This window comes from Lipotes vexillifer, unplaced genomic scaffold (assembly GCF_000442215.2).
Source record: "Lipotes vexillifer unplaced genomic scaffold, Lipotes_vexillifer_v1.1 scaffold1693, whole genome shotgun sequence".
Taxonomy (NCBI): Eukaryota; Metazoa; Chordata; class Mammalia; order Artiodactyla; family Lipotidae; genus Lipotes; species Lipotes vexillifer.
Genome location: NW_006782186.1, coordinates 147,839 through 161,560, shown reverse-complemented (window position 1 = coordinate 161,560; position 13,722 = coordinate 147,839). Strand labels below are relative to the sequence as shown.

General features: G+C 50.6%; 1 protein-coding gene across 1 annotated transcript in view; it reads left to right on the top strand.

The window, feature by feature from the left end:
• Window positions 1–13,722, top strand: part of ARRB1 (arrestin beta 1) — a 74,971-nt gene that overhangs the window by 44,535 nt on the left and 16,714 nt on the right. The window contains exons 2-4 of the mRNA XM_007455025.1: window positions 8,345–8,375; window positions 10,108–10,168; window positions 13,205–13,249. Of these exons, the coding sequence (XP_007455087.1) occupies window positions 8,345–8,375; window positions 10,108–10,168; window positions 13,205–13,249 (137 nt within the window). The remainder of the gene's footprint in view (window positions 1–8,344; window positions 8,376–10,107; window positions 10,169–13,204; window positions 13,250–13,722) is intronic.

The following is a 13,722-nucleotide window of genomic DNA, read 5'->3' as shown; positions in this document are numbered from 1 at the left end:
GCAGGAACATCTTAGTGCCCGCAGAGCCTGGCAGTGGTAGGAGTGTGTGAGTGTTTACTGGGTAAGTGAATGATAAATGGGAGAGTCATTGGTCAAAGCTGAGCAGAGGCCCGTGTGGGTGTATCAGTTGCATACCTGGCTCAGGCTGATGGTGGCTGGGACCCTGCCCCTATGAAGTATTTTCTAAGCCCGGTGCCTATTGATCCTGGTAGCCCAAGAGAAGCATAGCTAGAAGAAGAAATCCCTGGAGTCCACTCACCCAGAGCAAAGGACCATCCCCACCATCTTTTTAAACTTCATCCATCCTCACTATTGACTAATTCTCTCTTAGGGCATTCATTCAACAGCATTCCACCTGTTTTTATTTACTGAGCACCTACTGTGGCCCAGGCACCGTGCTGTGCCCCAGGGATCCAGTGTCAAAAATACAAATAAGATCTCTATTCTCATATAAGTTAGGAAGGAGAAGCAGAGGGTGAATAAACAGACTTTTACAGAGTGTGGTAAATGTTGTGACGGAGACACACTGGGTGTGGGAGTTGGGGGGCATCTAATCCAGACCTGGGGGGAGTCAGGGAAAGCTTCCTGGAGAAAGAGAGTGCTGAGCAGAAGCCACAGCACGCAGTTCTAGCAGTTGACACAGCAGGCTTGGGGAAGGTTCTGAGGAATCACAGAGCTGTGGACTCTGGCTTGTAAAATTGCAGTATCAGAGATTCTAGCATCAAAGGATCCAAATGACAGGATCCGTATTTTCTCTACTGTGCTTACAATATTTTTTTCACCAAGACTTGAGACATACCTTGATAGGGAAGCCCTGGCATCTTTATGAAGTAATTTGTGCTCATTGTACAACATGGAAAAATAAGGGATATAAAGGAATGAGTGGGTGGGTGGACGGAGTTTCCTTCAACCCCTGTTAACATTTAGGCACATTTCCTTTCCTTTCATTCATTTTTTGGGGTTGTTTTTAGTTTTAGTTTTTAAAACTGAGATATCATTTACATACCATAATTTTAGCAGTTTTAGTGTTTTTTAGTATTTTCACAAGGTTTTATAACCATCACCACTATCTAATTCCAGAATATTTTCATCACCCCATTAGCAATCACTTCCCATTTCCCCCTCCCACCAGCCCTGGGCAACCACTGATCTGCTTTCTGTTTCTATGTAGTTGCCTATTCTGGACATTTCGTATAAGTGGAATCACACAATATATGGCTTTTTGTGTCTGGCTTCTTTCACTTAATATAATACTTTTGAGGTTCATCCATGTTGTAGCATGAATCAGTGCTTCATCCCTTTTTATGGTTGAATAATATTCCATAGATGTATATGTCACATTTAAAAAAATAGATTCATCAATTGATGGACTTTTTTTTCACTTTTTGTGACTGTTATGAATAATGCCACTATGAACATTTATGTACAAGTTTTTGTGTGGCCATCGTTTTCAGTTCTCTTGGGTATCTACCTAGGAATGGAATTGCCGGGTCATGTGTTAACTCTATGTTTGATGTTTAGAGGGACAGCCAGACTGTTTGCCAAAGTGACTGCAACTGCTTTACATTACCACCAGCAATGTACGAGGGTTCTTGTTTCTCCACATCCTTGATAACACTTGTTATTGTTCTTCTTTTTCTTCTTTTTTAAAAAATTTTATTTACTTATTTGTTTATTTTTGGCTGCATGGGATCTTCGTTGATGTGTGTGGGCTTTCTCTAGTTGTGGCGAATGGGGACTAGTGTTCGTTACGGCGCGCGGGCTTCTCATTGTGGTGGCTTCTCTTGTTGCGGAGCACGGGCTCTAGGCGTGCAGGCTTCAGTAGTTGTGGCTCGCAGGCTCTAGAGCGCAGGCTCAGTAGTTGTGGCACATGGGCTCTAGTTGTGGCTCGCGGGCTGTAGCGCGCAGGCACAGTAGTTGTGGCGCGCGGGCTTAGTTGCTCTGGGGCATGTGGGATCTTGTGGACCATGGCTCGAACCCGTGTCCTCTGCATTGGCAGGCAGATTCTTAGCCACTGTGCCACCAGGGAAGTCCCTGTCCTTCTTTTTCACTATAGCTATCCTAGTGGGTGTGAAATATCTCACTGTGGCTCCCCCCGCCCCGCCACACCAAGCGGCTTGTGGGATCTTAGTTCCCCGACCAGGGATTGAACCCAGGCCCTTGGCAGTGAAGGCAGAGACCTAACCACTGGATGGCCAAGGAATTCCCCTCATTGTGGCTTTAATTTGCATTTCCCCCATGACTAGTGATCTTTTCATGTGCTTATTGGCCACTTGTGTATCTTCTTTGAAGAAATGGCTATTCAAATTCATTGCTTGTTTTTAATTGAGTTATTTGCCTGTTTGTTGTTGAATCGTAATAGGGTCTTTATATATCCTGGATACTAGACTCTTATTAGATACATGATTTGACAATATTTGCTCCATTTTGTGGATTGTCTTTTTACTTTCTTGATAGTGACTTTTGAAGCTCCAAAGTTTTTAATTTTGATAAAGTGCAATTTATCTACTTTTTCCTTTAGTTGCCTGTGCTTTTGGTGTCATATCTAAGAAACCATTGCCTTATCCAAGGTCATGTAGATTTACACTTATGTTTTCTTCTAAGAGTTTTATAGTTGTAGCTCTTACATTTAGATCTTTGGTACATTTTGAGTTAACTTTTGTATGTGGTGTGAGGTGGAGGGGCTCTGACTTCATTCTTTTGCATATGGATATCCAGTTGTCCAAGATTCATTTGCTGAAAAGACTATTTCCAAAGACTTGTCTTGGTTCCCTTGCTAAAAATCAATTGACCATAAATATATGGGTTTATTTCTGGACTCTCAATTTTGTTCCATTGATCTCTATGTCTATCTTTATGCCAGGATCACACATTCTTGATTACTGTAGCTTTGTAGTAAGTTTTTTTTTTAAATAAATTTATTTATTTAACTTATTTTTGGTTGCTTTGGGTCTTTGTTGCTGCGCGCAGGCTTTCTCTAGTTGTGGCGAGCGGGGGCTACTCTTTGTTGCAGTGCGTGTGCTTCTCATTGAGGTGGCTTCTCTTGTTGTGGAGCACGGGCTCTAGGTGCGCAGGCTTCAGTAGTTGTGGCGTGTGGGCTCAGTAGTTGTGGCTCGCGGGCTCTAGAGCACAGGCTCAGTAGTTGTGGAGCACGGGCTTAGTTGCTCCACGGCATGTGGGATCTTCCCGGACCAGGGGTCGAATCCATGTCCCCTGCATTGGCAGGCAGATTTTTAACCACTGTGCCACCAGGGAAGTCCCTGTAGTAAGCTTTGAATTTGGGAAGTCTGAGTCCTCCAACTTTGTTCCTTTTTTTTTTTTTTCAAGATTGTTTTGGCTATTACATTTCCATATGAATTTTATGATCAGCCTGTCAATTAATGCAAAAAATCCAGCTGCGATTTTTGGTAGGGGTTGCGTTGAGTTCATAGGTCAGTTTGAGGAGTATTTGCCATATTAACAACCTTGTCTTCTCCTTCTTTCTTTTGAGTATTTATTGAGTATAAAGTTGAGCTCATGCCAAAAATACTGTTTTGATTCCTGATTTATTCTGCTTAATATTCAGTCATAGGCATTTCCCTGTGTTATGAAAGATGCAAGCATAATTTCAATGCTATGTAGTATTATTCCATTGTTTGGCTGTTCTATACAAAATTATAAACTCTTGGTTGTTGGATAATCTATCTAGGAAGGTACTTTGTTCTGGGTCCCTCATGATATAGGCCTCTCCCTATAGGCACAAAGGGACATTGGGAGGATTGGTGGCACACAGAAAAGCAGCAGAATCAGAAAATAGGATCCAGCAGGCTGCACAGATACTGATACAGCATGTTTGTTTTAGGCATGTTCTCTAGAACAGTGGATTTTAAACAGTTAAACATTTGCAGCATGATATTCATTATACATTGTAACTCAGTTCATCTAAAACAAACGTTTTACTAAATAATATTTACTTTTCCTATTAGCCAGGAGAAGCTGGTCTGCTGCAGTTACAAACAACCCCCAAATCTCAGTGGCTCAAGAGCTTTCTTTCTCTCTCATGCTACATGTCTATCATCTAGCAGGAGAGCCCTGGGATTTCGGTCTCTGAAGGCTTTCCCATCCAGATCATTGCTGGTTTCAGTGATAGAGGAAAGAGGGTGTGGTAGGCAGAAGAATGGCCCCGCAACAATGTCTACGTCCTAATCCTTGGAACCTTTGAATATGTTACATCACATGACAAAGGGGAATTATAGTTGCAGATGGAATTAAGGTTCCTAAAATCAGTTGATCTTAAAATAGGGAGCTACATGTATTCATAAGGGTCTTTAAAAGTGGAAGAGAGAGGCAGAAGAGGAGGTCAGAGCGATGCAATGTGATAAGAGCCCAACCTGCTGTTGCTGGCTTTGAAGATGGAGGAAGAGGCCTTGAGACATGGAATGTGGGTGGAAAGGGCAAGGAAACAGATTTACCCCTAGAGCCTCTGGAAAGGAACGCAGCCCTGCTAACATCTTGATTTTAACCCAGTGAGGTACATTTTGAACTTCTGAACTACGGAGCTGCCAGATAATACATTTATGTTGTTTTCAGCCACTAAATTTGTGACCCTTTGTTATAGCCTCCATAGAAGACTAATATAAACAGCATGGGGAATCATGCACCAGCCCTTAAATGCTTCTGCCCGGAAGTGACATATGGCACTGCTACTCATGTTTCCTTGGCCAGAGCAAGCTGTATGGGCACGACTAACTTCATAGGACTGGAGAAATTTGATCCACCCATATGCCCAGCCTTAGAGGGCCATAGAATATTGGTAATAAAGTAGTATCTACTATACCTTTGCCATCTGCACCTGATGCTTGTATCTTTTATTCTATTGCATTAAAAAACAACAACAACAAAGTGCTGGTGGCAACTCTGTAAGTTGATTTCATTGTCAACTAATGGGTTGTGACCCCTGGGTTGAAAAACACTGCTCTACAGACCCTCCTCTGCCCTGCTCTGATGGACCACATGACACACCCTAAGCCTAGCTGATTGGCCCAGGCATCGGACACCTGACCAAAACTGACCAATTAAATTCCTCTCCTGGGGATTTGGAATTGGGCCATTCAACCAGTTAACCGTGGGAAGCTGAGCAGAGGCAGAGTAGAAATAGGGTCGGAGTGAGAGCCACATGCAAGCCCAAATGATGGAGGGGCAGAAAAGCCCTGAGTAAGCAGTCAGTTGGTCCACAGAGGCCATGTAGCAGCCGCACAGAGAGCAGTGCAGCCGGGAGAACATGCAGCCCCAGGGAGAGAGGTGGAGAGAGAGAGCAGCTGCCTGAGAGGCTGATGGCTTCCCCGTTCCTGGCTCCAGCCCCCGTGCGTCCTGCCTGCATATCCTTCCTGTGAGATTTTTGCCTCCTTATCATACCCTCTCCTTTTCTTGAGCTCTGCTAGGTGGGTTTCTGTTCCTTATCTCCAGAGAGTCTTAATCAGTTAGAACACCACCAATATTTCTTGCATGGGACCCAGCTTTGGCTCTGAGGGTCAGGCTTATGGGGTACAAACGGGACTTGGGGATGCACTAAACCCAGCCATCCCACAGTCTGGAAGTTTGGCTTTTACCTCAGTTTTGTGTGTTTGTGCTTGCCCTTCAAAGTGGACAGGCAGAAGCCATCTCTGAGGTCCTGCACCAGGTGGGGGTCCCAGTGAACTGGAAGCACCCCTGCAGGGGCCTTTTCTCTGATAGCATTGTGGCCAGGAAGCCAGTGGAGTTGTTTCAGGGACCGTTTGGCTGTGGGACAGAGTGGAAAGGACATGGGCTCTGGAGACAGGCAGCCATAATTCACCTCTTTGAGCCTCAGTTTTCTCATCTCTGAAGTGGAATTGTGGAAGGATCAACAACAGTGTTCTGGGAAAAATACCGAGACATGCTGAGGGCGTACAAGCCTGGAGGGCGCCCGCAGCTGTTGTTGTTGTCTGAGGAAGCCATCAGCGTCCAGCTTCCTGAGGAGGTGGCCCGGCGGTTGGTTGAGTTAGCAGCGGGCCTTCTCCCACTGCTGGGCTGGCCGTGCTTCCTGCCCCTCGTCACGCTTACTCTCCTGGTCGCTCCTTCCTCACCCTTTCATTTCTCCCCTCAACTCCTGTCCCCATTTCCCCTTTTTCTGTTATTCCTGACGTTGATAAAAACACCCGCTTTAGGAAAGCAGCAGGGTCGGACAGAAAATAACCAGCCTGTGGAGGCAGACGGACAGAACTGGGTCTGAATCTTGATTTATTAGTCCCTTGCTTGCTGTATGTTTCTGGGAAAATTACTACGTCTCTTTGAATCTCGCGTTCGTTGTCTGTAAAATGAGGGTTATAATGCTCATTTCACAGTGCTGTTATGAGAAATAATTAATTGGGCACTCAACAAATGCTAGTTCCTACTTTTTAAAAATGTTGGTTGCTTCTTCCTTCCTTCCCTCCCTCCCTTCTCTCTCTATCACTACTCCCAGCTGGCCCCCCGCACCAGCTTCCTATAGCCAGGGTGCCGCTGGTCCCTCTCAGGGGTCACTGGGTTGGCCTCAGGCATTTGTGGCCTCTCCTTTCCATCAGACCCAGGGCTCCTGAGGGGTGGACTGAGGCTTCTGGAAGCAGCTGGGATGTCTGTGGCCTGTCACTTCTCTGGTCTCCTCTGAAGGTTCGGCCTTAGCTTGGGAGCTGCTAGTTCAAACTGTGTGATCTGTATTTTTTTCTCCCTTTAGCAATTAGCAATTTACCCCAGCTGACTGTGGCATCTTCACACTCCAAACACTGATAAATATTTATGAGGAGGAGAAAAACCCAGAACTCCTAGGGGAGGGATGTGCTAGGCTCTTATTTGCCAGCCAAGCTCAGACCCATCAGTGGTCCCTTGGGCCCCAAAAGTAAGGGGGGGAGTGATGGGGGGGTTACGGAGGCAGCACAGAGCCACCACCCCACTCCCCTTCTGGGAGGACCTGCTGTCGCTGGGACACTGTGGGCCTCACCCCGCCTTGCCCTGGATGCCTGCTGGACCTCCTGCCCCTCCAGGATTTGGGCTGCCTGCATCGCTCTCAGCGCATGCAGGTCTGCCCTGTTGCTCTGTGTCTGCTCCATCTCTCTCTGTTTGTCACTGTCTCTCTCTCCCTCTCTTGTTTGTTTGTTTGTTTTACCATCTCTCATTCCATCCTTTATTGTCACATCTCCAGAGCCAGCATCCCCCTCCTCTCCCTCCCTCCCTCCCCTCCCTGCTCCAATACCTTCTCTGCCTCTGGGTCTCGGTCTCTACCTTTCTTCTCTCCCTCCCAACATTGCTCTGAGTGGTTCTGGGGCTGGATGATGGGGGATAGGTGAGGGGCCTCAGGCTCCCAGACCAGCTGCAGGGAGACAGCAGGAAGAGCTGCTGGGGCCCAGGGTGTGCTCTGGGAGGCAGAGGGAGCACTTTACGGGAGTCAGGGACCATGCCTCTGCCCGACCCCACATCCGTGCTCTACTGTGTGGCCATGGGTATATCCCCTCCCTTCCTGGCCTCAGTTCCTCAGTTGATTCCTTCACTAATTCATTCATTCACCCTTTCAACTAATATTTATTAAGTGCTGGCTGCCTACCATTCATTAACACAGATTTATTAAACACCTACTAGATGTGCCGTTCTAGGTGCTTGGGACGCATCAGTGGACGAGAGAGACAAAGATCCCTGCCCTCGTGGAGATGACGTTCGCAGAGTAGACAGGCATAAATGTAATCCGAGAGTCAGTTACGTAGTGGGTTAGGAAGTGGTGAGTGCTGTGGATAAAGGGGGAGTACAGTGAGAGGATTTGGAACACTGGGTAGGCACAGGGTGAAGCTTCATCGTATAAAGCGCGGGGCTGGGCAAGCGTGTCTGTGCGGGGAGAACATCCCAGGGAAGGGACTGTTGAGGCAGGGACCACCCTGGTGTGTTGGAGGAAAGGCAAGCAGGCTTGCGGCTGGAGGATAGGGGAGAGGAGGGGGAGGTAAAGCTGGGAGGTAAAGGGGGAGGGCAAACCACACACACAAGGCCGTGCCTCTGCGTGAGCTGGGAGGACTTTGAGCAAATGGGTGGCCAGGTCTGACCTATCTTGGAAGACTCCCTCCGCCTGCTGGGTGAGGAACAGACCGAGGGGGCTGTCGAGGGAGCCCAGGGGACCTATAAAGGCAAGCATGGCGTCTCAGGTGGGGATGGCAGTGGAAGAGAGTGAGATCTGATCATGCCAGGCACTGTTCCGGCTCCCAGCGCTTGGTTGGTGCCTGCAAGTCACTCCAGGCCCCTTGTTCTGGTCCTGCCGAGGGACGGCCTGCAGGAACCTACCCCTGGGCGGGATATGCTAACCTGGCCTTCCCGCTCTTTCTCTCCCCAGGGTGTTCAAGAAGGCGAGCCCCAATGGAAAGGTGAGTCTGTAGCAGCCGCACCCCGTCTCCTCCCTGTCCTCAAACTCTCATCCTCTCTTCCGGCATCTTTACTGCCGCGAAGGACCTGCGCACCCTGTCCGAGGGAGAGACACAGCCCTGTCCTTAGGAGCCCTCGACTACAAGGAGAGGGGCCCTGTCAGGGAGGCAGGACCACTCTCCTGGACTTTAGGGAACTCCTGCCCTGATGTGGGAGGCACGGCCCGTCACGGAGAGGCTGCACTGTGAGCGCAATAATTAGAGCAAGTGCCAAGGGCCTCAGGGGAGGTGAGTCCTCCGGCATGAGCGGCCCCCGGAGCCTCTCTACTGAACCCTGTTATCCGGGGCAGCTCCCAGTGCCTGCCCTGTTCTCTTTCTTCATACGGCCCCAGGCTCCATCCTGCTTTCCTCTCAGTTCAGCACATATTACTGACATCATTCCATGTCAGGTATAGGCTGAGCCAGTGGGAATCGGGGTAGCGTGTACTGAGATAAATAAGGCACAGCCCGTGCCCCTCACGGCCAGATGTGGGAGGTAGACACAGAAACTGGTAATTTCAATATAAAGTGGCAAGTATAGCTGCAGACCCAGCCTGGGTGGTCAGGGATGGCTTCCGTGGGGAAAGATGCATTCCCAGGCAAGGCAGGGTGCAGAAGGGCATGCAAGGCATGAACATAAGTTGTAGGGAGTCTGGGTGCCAAGAGGGAGGCAGAGGGAGCGGGAACTGAGAGGGGGAGTTGGCCGGGCTTAGGAGCTCGGACTCCTGGCCTGGGCTGGCAGATAGCACCACGTGCACCCACGTCTCCCTTCTGAGCCCACAGCAGACATCACCAATCACTGTTCACCCTTTCCTGCTGAGCCCATATTCCATCTTGGATTCTTCTCAACCCAGGGCCCCAGGCAGCTCCTACCAATCAATCGGAGTTGGCATTTGGAATGAAACTCATTTGTCATTTACCTCTGGGCACTGAGGAACCATTAGAGGGTTTTCAGACCAGACTACCATGGTTAGATTTGCATTTTAGGATGACCATTGTGGCTAAGGAAGGGAGAAAGGTCCGAAGTATGGGAGGCTCCAGGCAGCAGACCATCAAGGGGCTGGTGTGTAGTCCAGCCAAGGGTGGCTGTGAGGATGGAGAAATCTGGTGGAGGGAGACTCATCAGGATTTAGGGATTGGGGAGGAGTAGGAAGCATCCAGGATGACACTCTGGTTTCTAGCTCTGGGGTTCTTCCCTGAAGACTGGTTACCGAGTGGGGCACTCACTGCCTCGGAAAACAAGTCCTCCTTCGCGTGGATCTCTGCAGGCTGCACAGAGGCCGGGAGCAGTGAAGGGCACAGAGCTCAGTGTTCAGAGCACCCTCTCGGCGCTGCTGGCCCTGCTCTGGGTCCCCCCGTCCTTTCAGAGATGCACCCAGCACCCCCTCTCAGCAGACTCCTTTGCTGCCGCCACTCCACCCTCAGTGGTGCTTGGCATGAAGATCCCTGCAGGCCTCAGTGTCCTCATCTGCAAAATGGGAACAATAACAACTTCTTCACAGGGTTTTGGGATTAATGGGTGCTTTAAAAATTATACAAGGGCTTGTTAGTATTAGGACTGGGGCTCAGGTCCAAGTCTAGTTAGGATTTTGATGAGGGCTAGGGTTGGGTCCAGGGGTTTCAGGGGCAGCTCCCAGGGTTTCCTCCAGGGCGGGGGCCCACAGCTGCTAACACCCTCTGTGCCTCTCCTCCCCAGCTCACCGTCTATCTGGGAAAGCGGGACTTTGTGGACCACATCGACCTCGTGGACCCTGTGGGTGAGTCCCTGGAGGCCAGAGAGGGAGGGGAGGGGGGAGGCAGGGCTGGCCTGGCTCCTTCCAGAGAGGATCGTGTTGAAGCTGCCCAGGAATAGCCTTCAGGTCTCCAGAGCGGCCTGGTACCAAGAACAGGACGTGCGTTCAGTCAGCAAAAGCTTACCAAGCAGCTACTTTCCTCTTCAACTGAGGGACCTGTGAGAGGAAATTGTGGGAAGGATTAAGGTAAGAAGCAGGGCCGGTGTCCTGATGACACCAGGAGGATGACAACAGCCACCACTTATCGTGAGCCTTATTATGTACCGAACACCGAGGGTAACTGCTACTATTATCATCCCTGCTCTACCGAGGAGAACGAGGCACAGGGGGGTTAAGTGACTTCCTCCAGGTCACAGAGCTAGTAGATTGAGGGGCCTGGATTCAAACCCAGGCAGTCTGGCTTCTCAGAACCTTTGTTCTGCTCCCTCCTAATGGCAAAGGGTGGGAGGTGGCAGGAAAACCTAGGGGCTTGTGAAATGGAGGCTGTCCTCGCTGACATGGGGTTCTTACCGGAGGTTGGGCTGTGGCTGAAGGCACCTTCCAAGGACTTTTTCTTGTTCAGGGTTTCTCAGCCTCAGCACTCTTGACATTTTGGATTGGATAATTCTTTGCTGGCGGGGGCCATCCTCTCTGTTGAAGGATGCTTAGCAGCATTCCTGGCCTCTACCCTTTAGAAACCAGCAGTCCCCCCATCCCAGTATGATAATCAAAAATGTTGTTAGACCTTGCGAATATCCCCTTGTGGGGCAGAATCACCCCCAGTTAGGATTCTAAGAACCAAAGCTCTCCTTAAAGAACCTCAGTCTCATTGCCTCTTCCCACAACTGTTTGAGGGAGGGAGGCCCAGGATGACCCCTATTTTACAAGTGTGAACAGTGAGGCCCAGAGAGGTTAAATGATTAAAGAGGGACGTGAACAAACCCCAGCAAGGCCAAAGAAGGTGACAGTTTGGCAGGATGGGCCCTGGAAACTGCATGAGGCCAAGTCCAGGTGAAGAAAGTAGGATGTGTTGCTTGGGGAAAAATTCACAGAGAACGTGGCCTGTCATCACATCTCTGCGGGCTTTGCTGGGGCCAAGGGGGCAGGAGTGACTTGTGGTTCCAGAGCCCAGGTGGGAGCAGAGAGAGCAGAGTGGTAGGTTTCAGCTCGCTGAGAGGAAGGCCTTTGTGACGTTAGGGAAGGAGACCTGGGGAGTCCCTGGGGTCCCTGAGCAGGCTGTGGGCTGCAGAGTCCAGCTGTACCCCAGGCCCCTCCCTTCCTGGCCTGGAGCACTACGACCCCACCCCACTTCTTCTCCCCAGCCCTGTCTGGTGTCCTCTGAAGCTCACTGCCCCCTCTGCCATTTCCATCTCCTCCCTGAACTTGGAGGCCGGGAGCAAGCATCCCTGTGTTCGCCTGTGGCCTGCTCCAAGGCAAAGTTTCCTACGGGCTGTCTGAGGCCAGGGCTGTTCACACCCCTTGGCCTTTAAGGATAGCAGCAGGGTCACAGGGACTGGGGAGAGGGGCAGGAGGGATCTGGCTCCCCTAACATACACAGGCACCCTGAGAACTGTTTGACAAGTTGAGCACCTGCTTCATGCCAGGCCCTGTGCTGGGCCCTGCAGATCCCAGAGAGTGCTGGGGCATCGTCCAGAGCTGCTCAAATGACCCACAGTAAGAAAATCTTTTCCCCTCACAACGTTGAGCTGATTGTGTCTTCCCGATGTTTAACTACGCCCCTGGTTACCCTGCAAACTCAGGGGCAAGTCCGAGCCCCCTGACCTCACAGACAGGACGTTTAAGGTCAGGCCCGGCCTTCCTTCCTCCTACGCCTCCGGGGTCTGTGAGGCCAAGCCTCAGAGCCGTGCTCTTCCCACCGCCCACCTTGGGCTGTCCCTTGGTCACCTAAATGATGACCTTTACTTGCCCTTAAGACCTGGCTCCCACTCCCCCTCCCCCAGGGAGCCTTCCCTGACACCCCTGGTTCGGGGAGTGCCCTTGCTGGGATGCCCTCTGCATTGAGTTTCCACTCAGCCCCTGGTGCCCAGGCCCAGAGGAAAGCCCACGGTAAAAGGAGGGAAGATGCACGTCAGGCTCTGGACACGGGGTGGGCACCCCCTGACCAGCCGTCCCTTGGACCTGCCCAGCACTGGGAGAAGACCAGGAACCCTCCGGGCACTCACTTCCTAATGTGGCCTCTGAGGGGTCAGCTCTGGGGGTCAGTGTGGGGTGAGGGGGGCTGTGGGTTAGACTGGGGAGGGCAGGTGACGGGGTGACCCATGAGCCAGTCTTTTTGGCCTCCTGGGGTCTGGGAAGAGAAAACATCCTTCGTCTTCAACTAGACTCTGTACTCCCAAGGCCAGGCCTTGGGACATTCTCCATGGTGTCACATGTGTCAGGCACTGTCTAACACTTTACACATACTGACTCATTTCGTCCTCACAGGAGCCCTATGAGGTAGGTACTACAGGATCTGTTAATCCCAAATCCAAAAGCTCTGCAAGCCCCAAACTGTTCATGAGTTTGACACAAAATTCAACTAGTGGCAAACGTGACCTGAACTGATGGGAGGCCACCGATACCTTAGTGACCCTCTTGGTGAAAATATTTGCGTCTCCCTGCAGAGGTATCGATGAATTTGACAAGGGGTGCTGCCCCAGAGCTGGCAGAAGACATTAGACAACATGTAGAAGGTGGACCATATGGCCTTTCTACAGTTCAAAACTTCTGAATTCCAGAGTATACCTGATATTGGGGGTTTGGACCCATCTTATTATTCTGACTAACAGATGAAGAAACAGAAGTTAAATAATCTGCCCAAAGTTGTGACCTGGATCTGTCAGGCCAGCCTGGGTGGGTGTGTGAGGCGGGGACATGGTGGTACCATCGACCGGGTGCTGGCCTCCCCATTTCGCTCATGATGCTTTTGGACAGACAAATGGTTGAGTTTAAATTTAACTTGGTGTTTGGGGCTCAGAAGTTGGAATGGTCAAGTCTACTCACCCTCTGTCCTTCCTCCAGATGGTGTGGTCCTGGTGGATCCTGAGTATCTCAAGGAGAGGAGAGGTGAGCTGTGGCCCTTACCCCCAGCCTGTCAAGGGGCCTCCTTTTCCTCCATGACCTCCAGCCGAGGGCCCTCCTGACTCGCAGGCAGAACGTCAGCAGTAAAAGAGGCAACAAGCCTGTCCCTGCCCCTCCCTGCTGGTACTTCCCTCGACAGCTCCAGTCAACGTCAGAGCAGGTGCCTTGGCCTCCCCCGGCCTGGGGCGGCCCTGCCCGTGCCCATTTTGGGAGAACCTTCTAATGCCCTGAGCCCTTTTACATCAATCCGTCATGACTGTTGCAAGGCTGGGGATGCATACAGAGCAGGAGTTAGGGTCTCATTGTACAGAAGAGAAGATTGATTCCTGGGGAGGTCAAGGGATTGTCTAAGGTCAGCAGGAGGACAGGAGGCGGCGGGGGGCGGGTGTGTGAGTGGGACAAGACTCTGAGCCTTCCGGACACCACCCAGCACTTGTTTCTCCTCCCACTACTCTTTC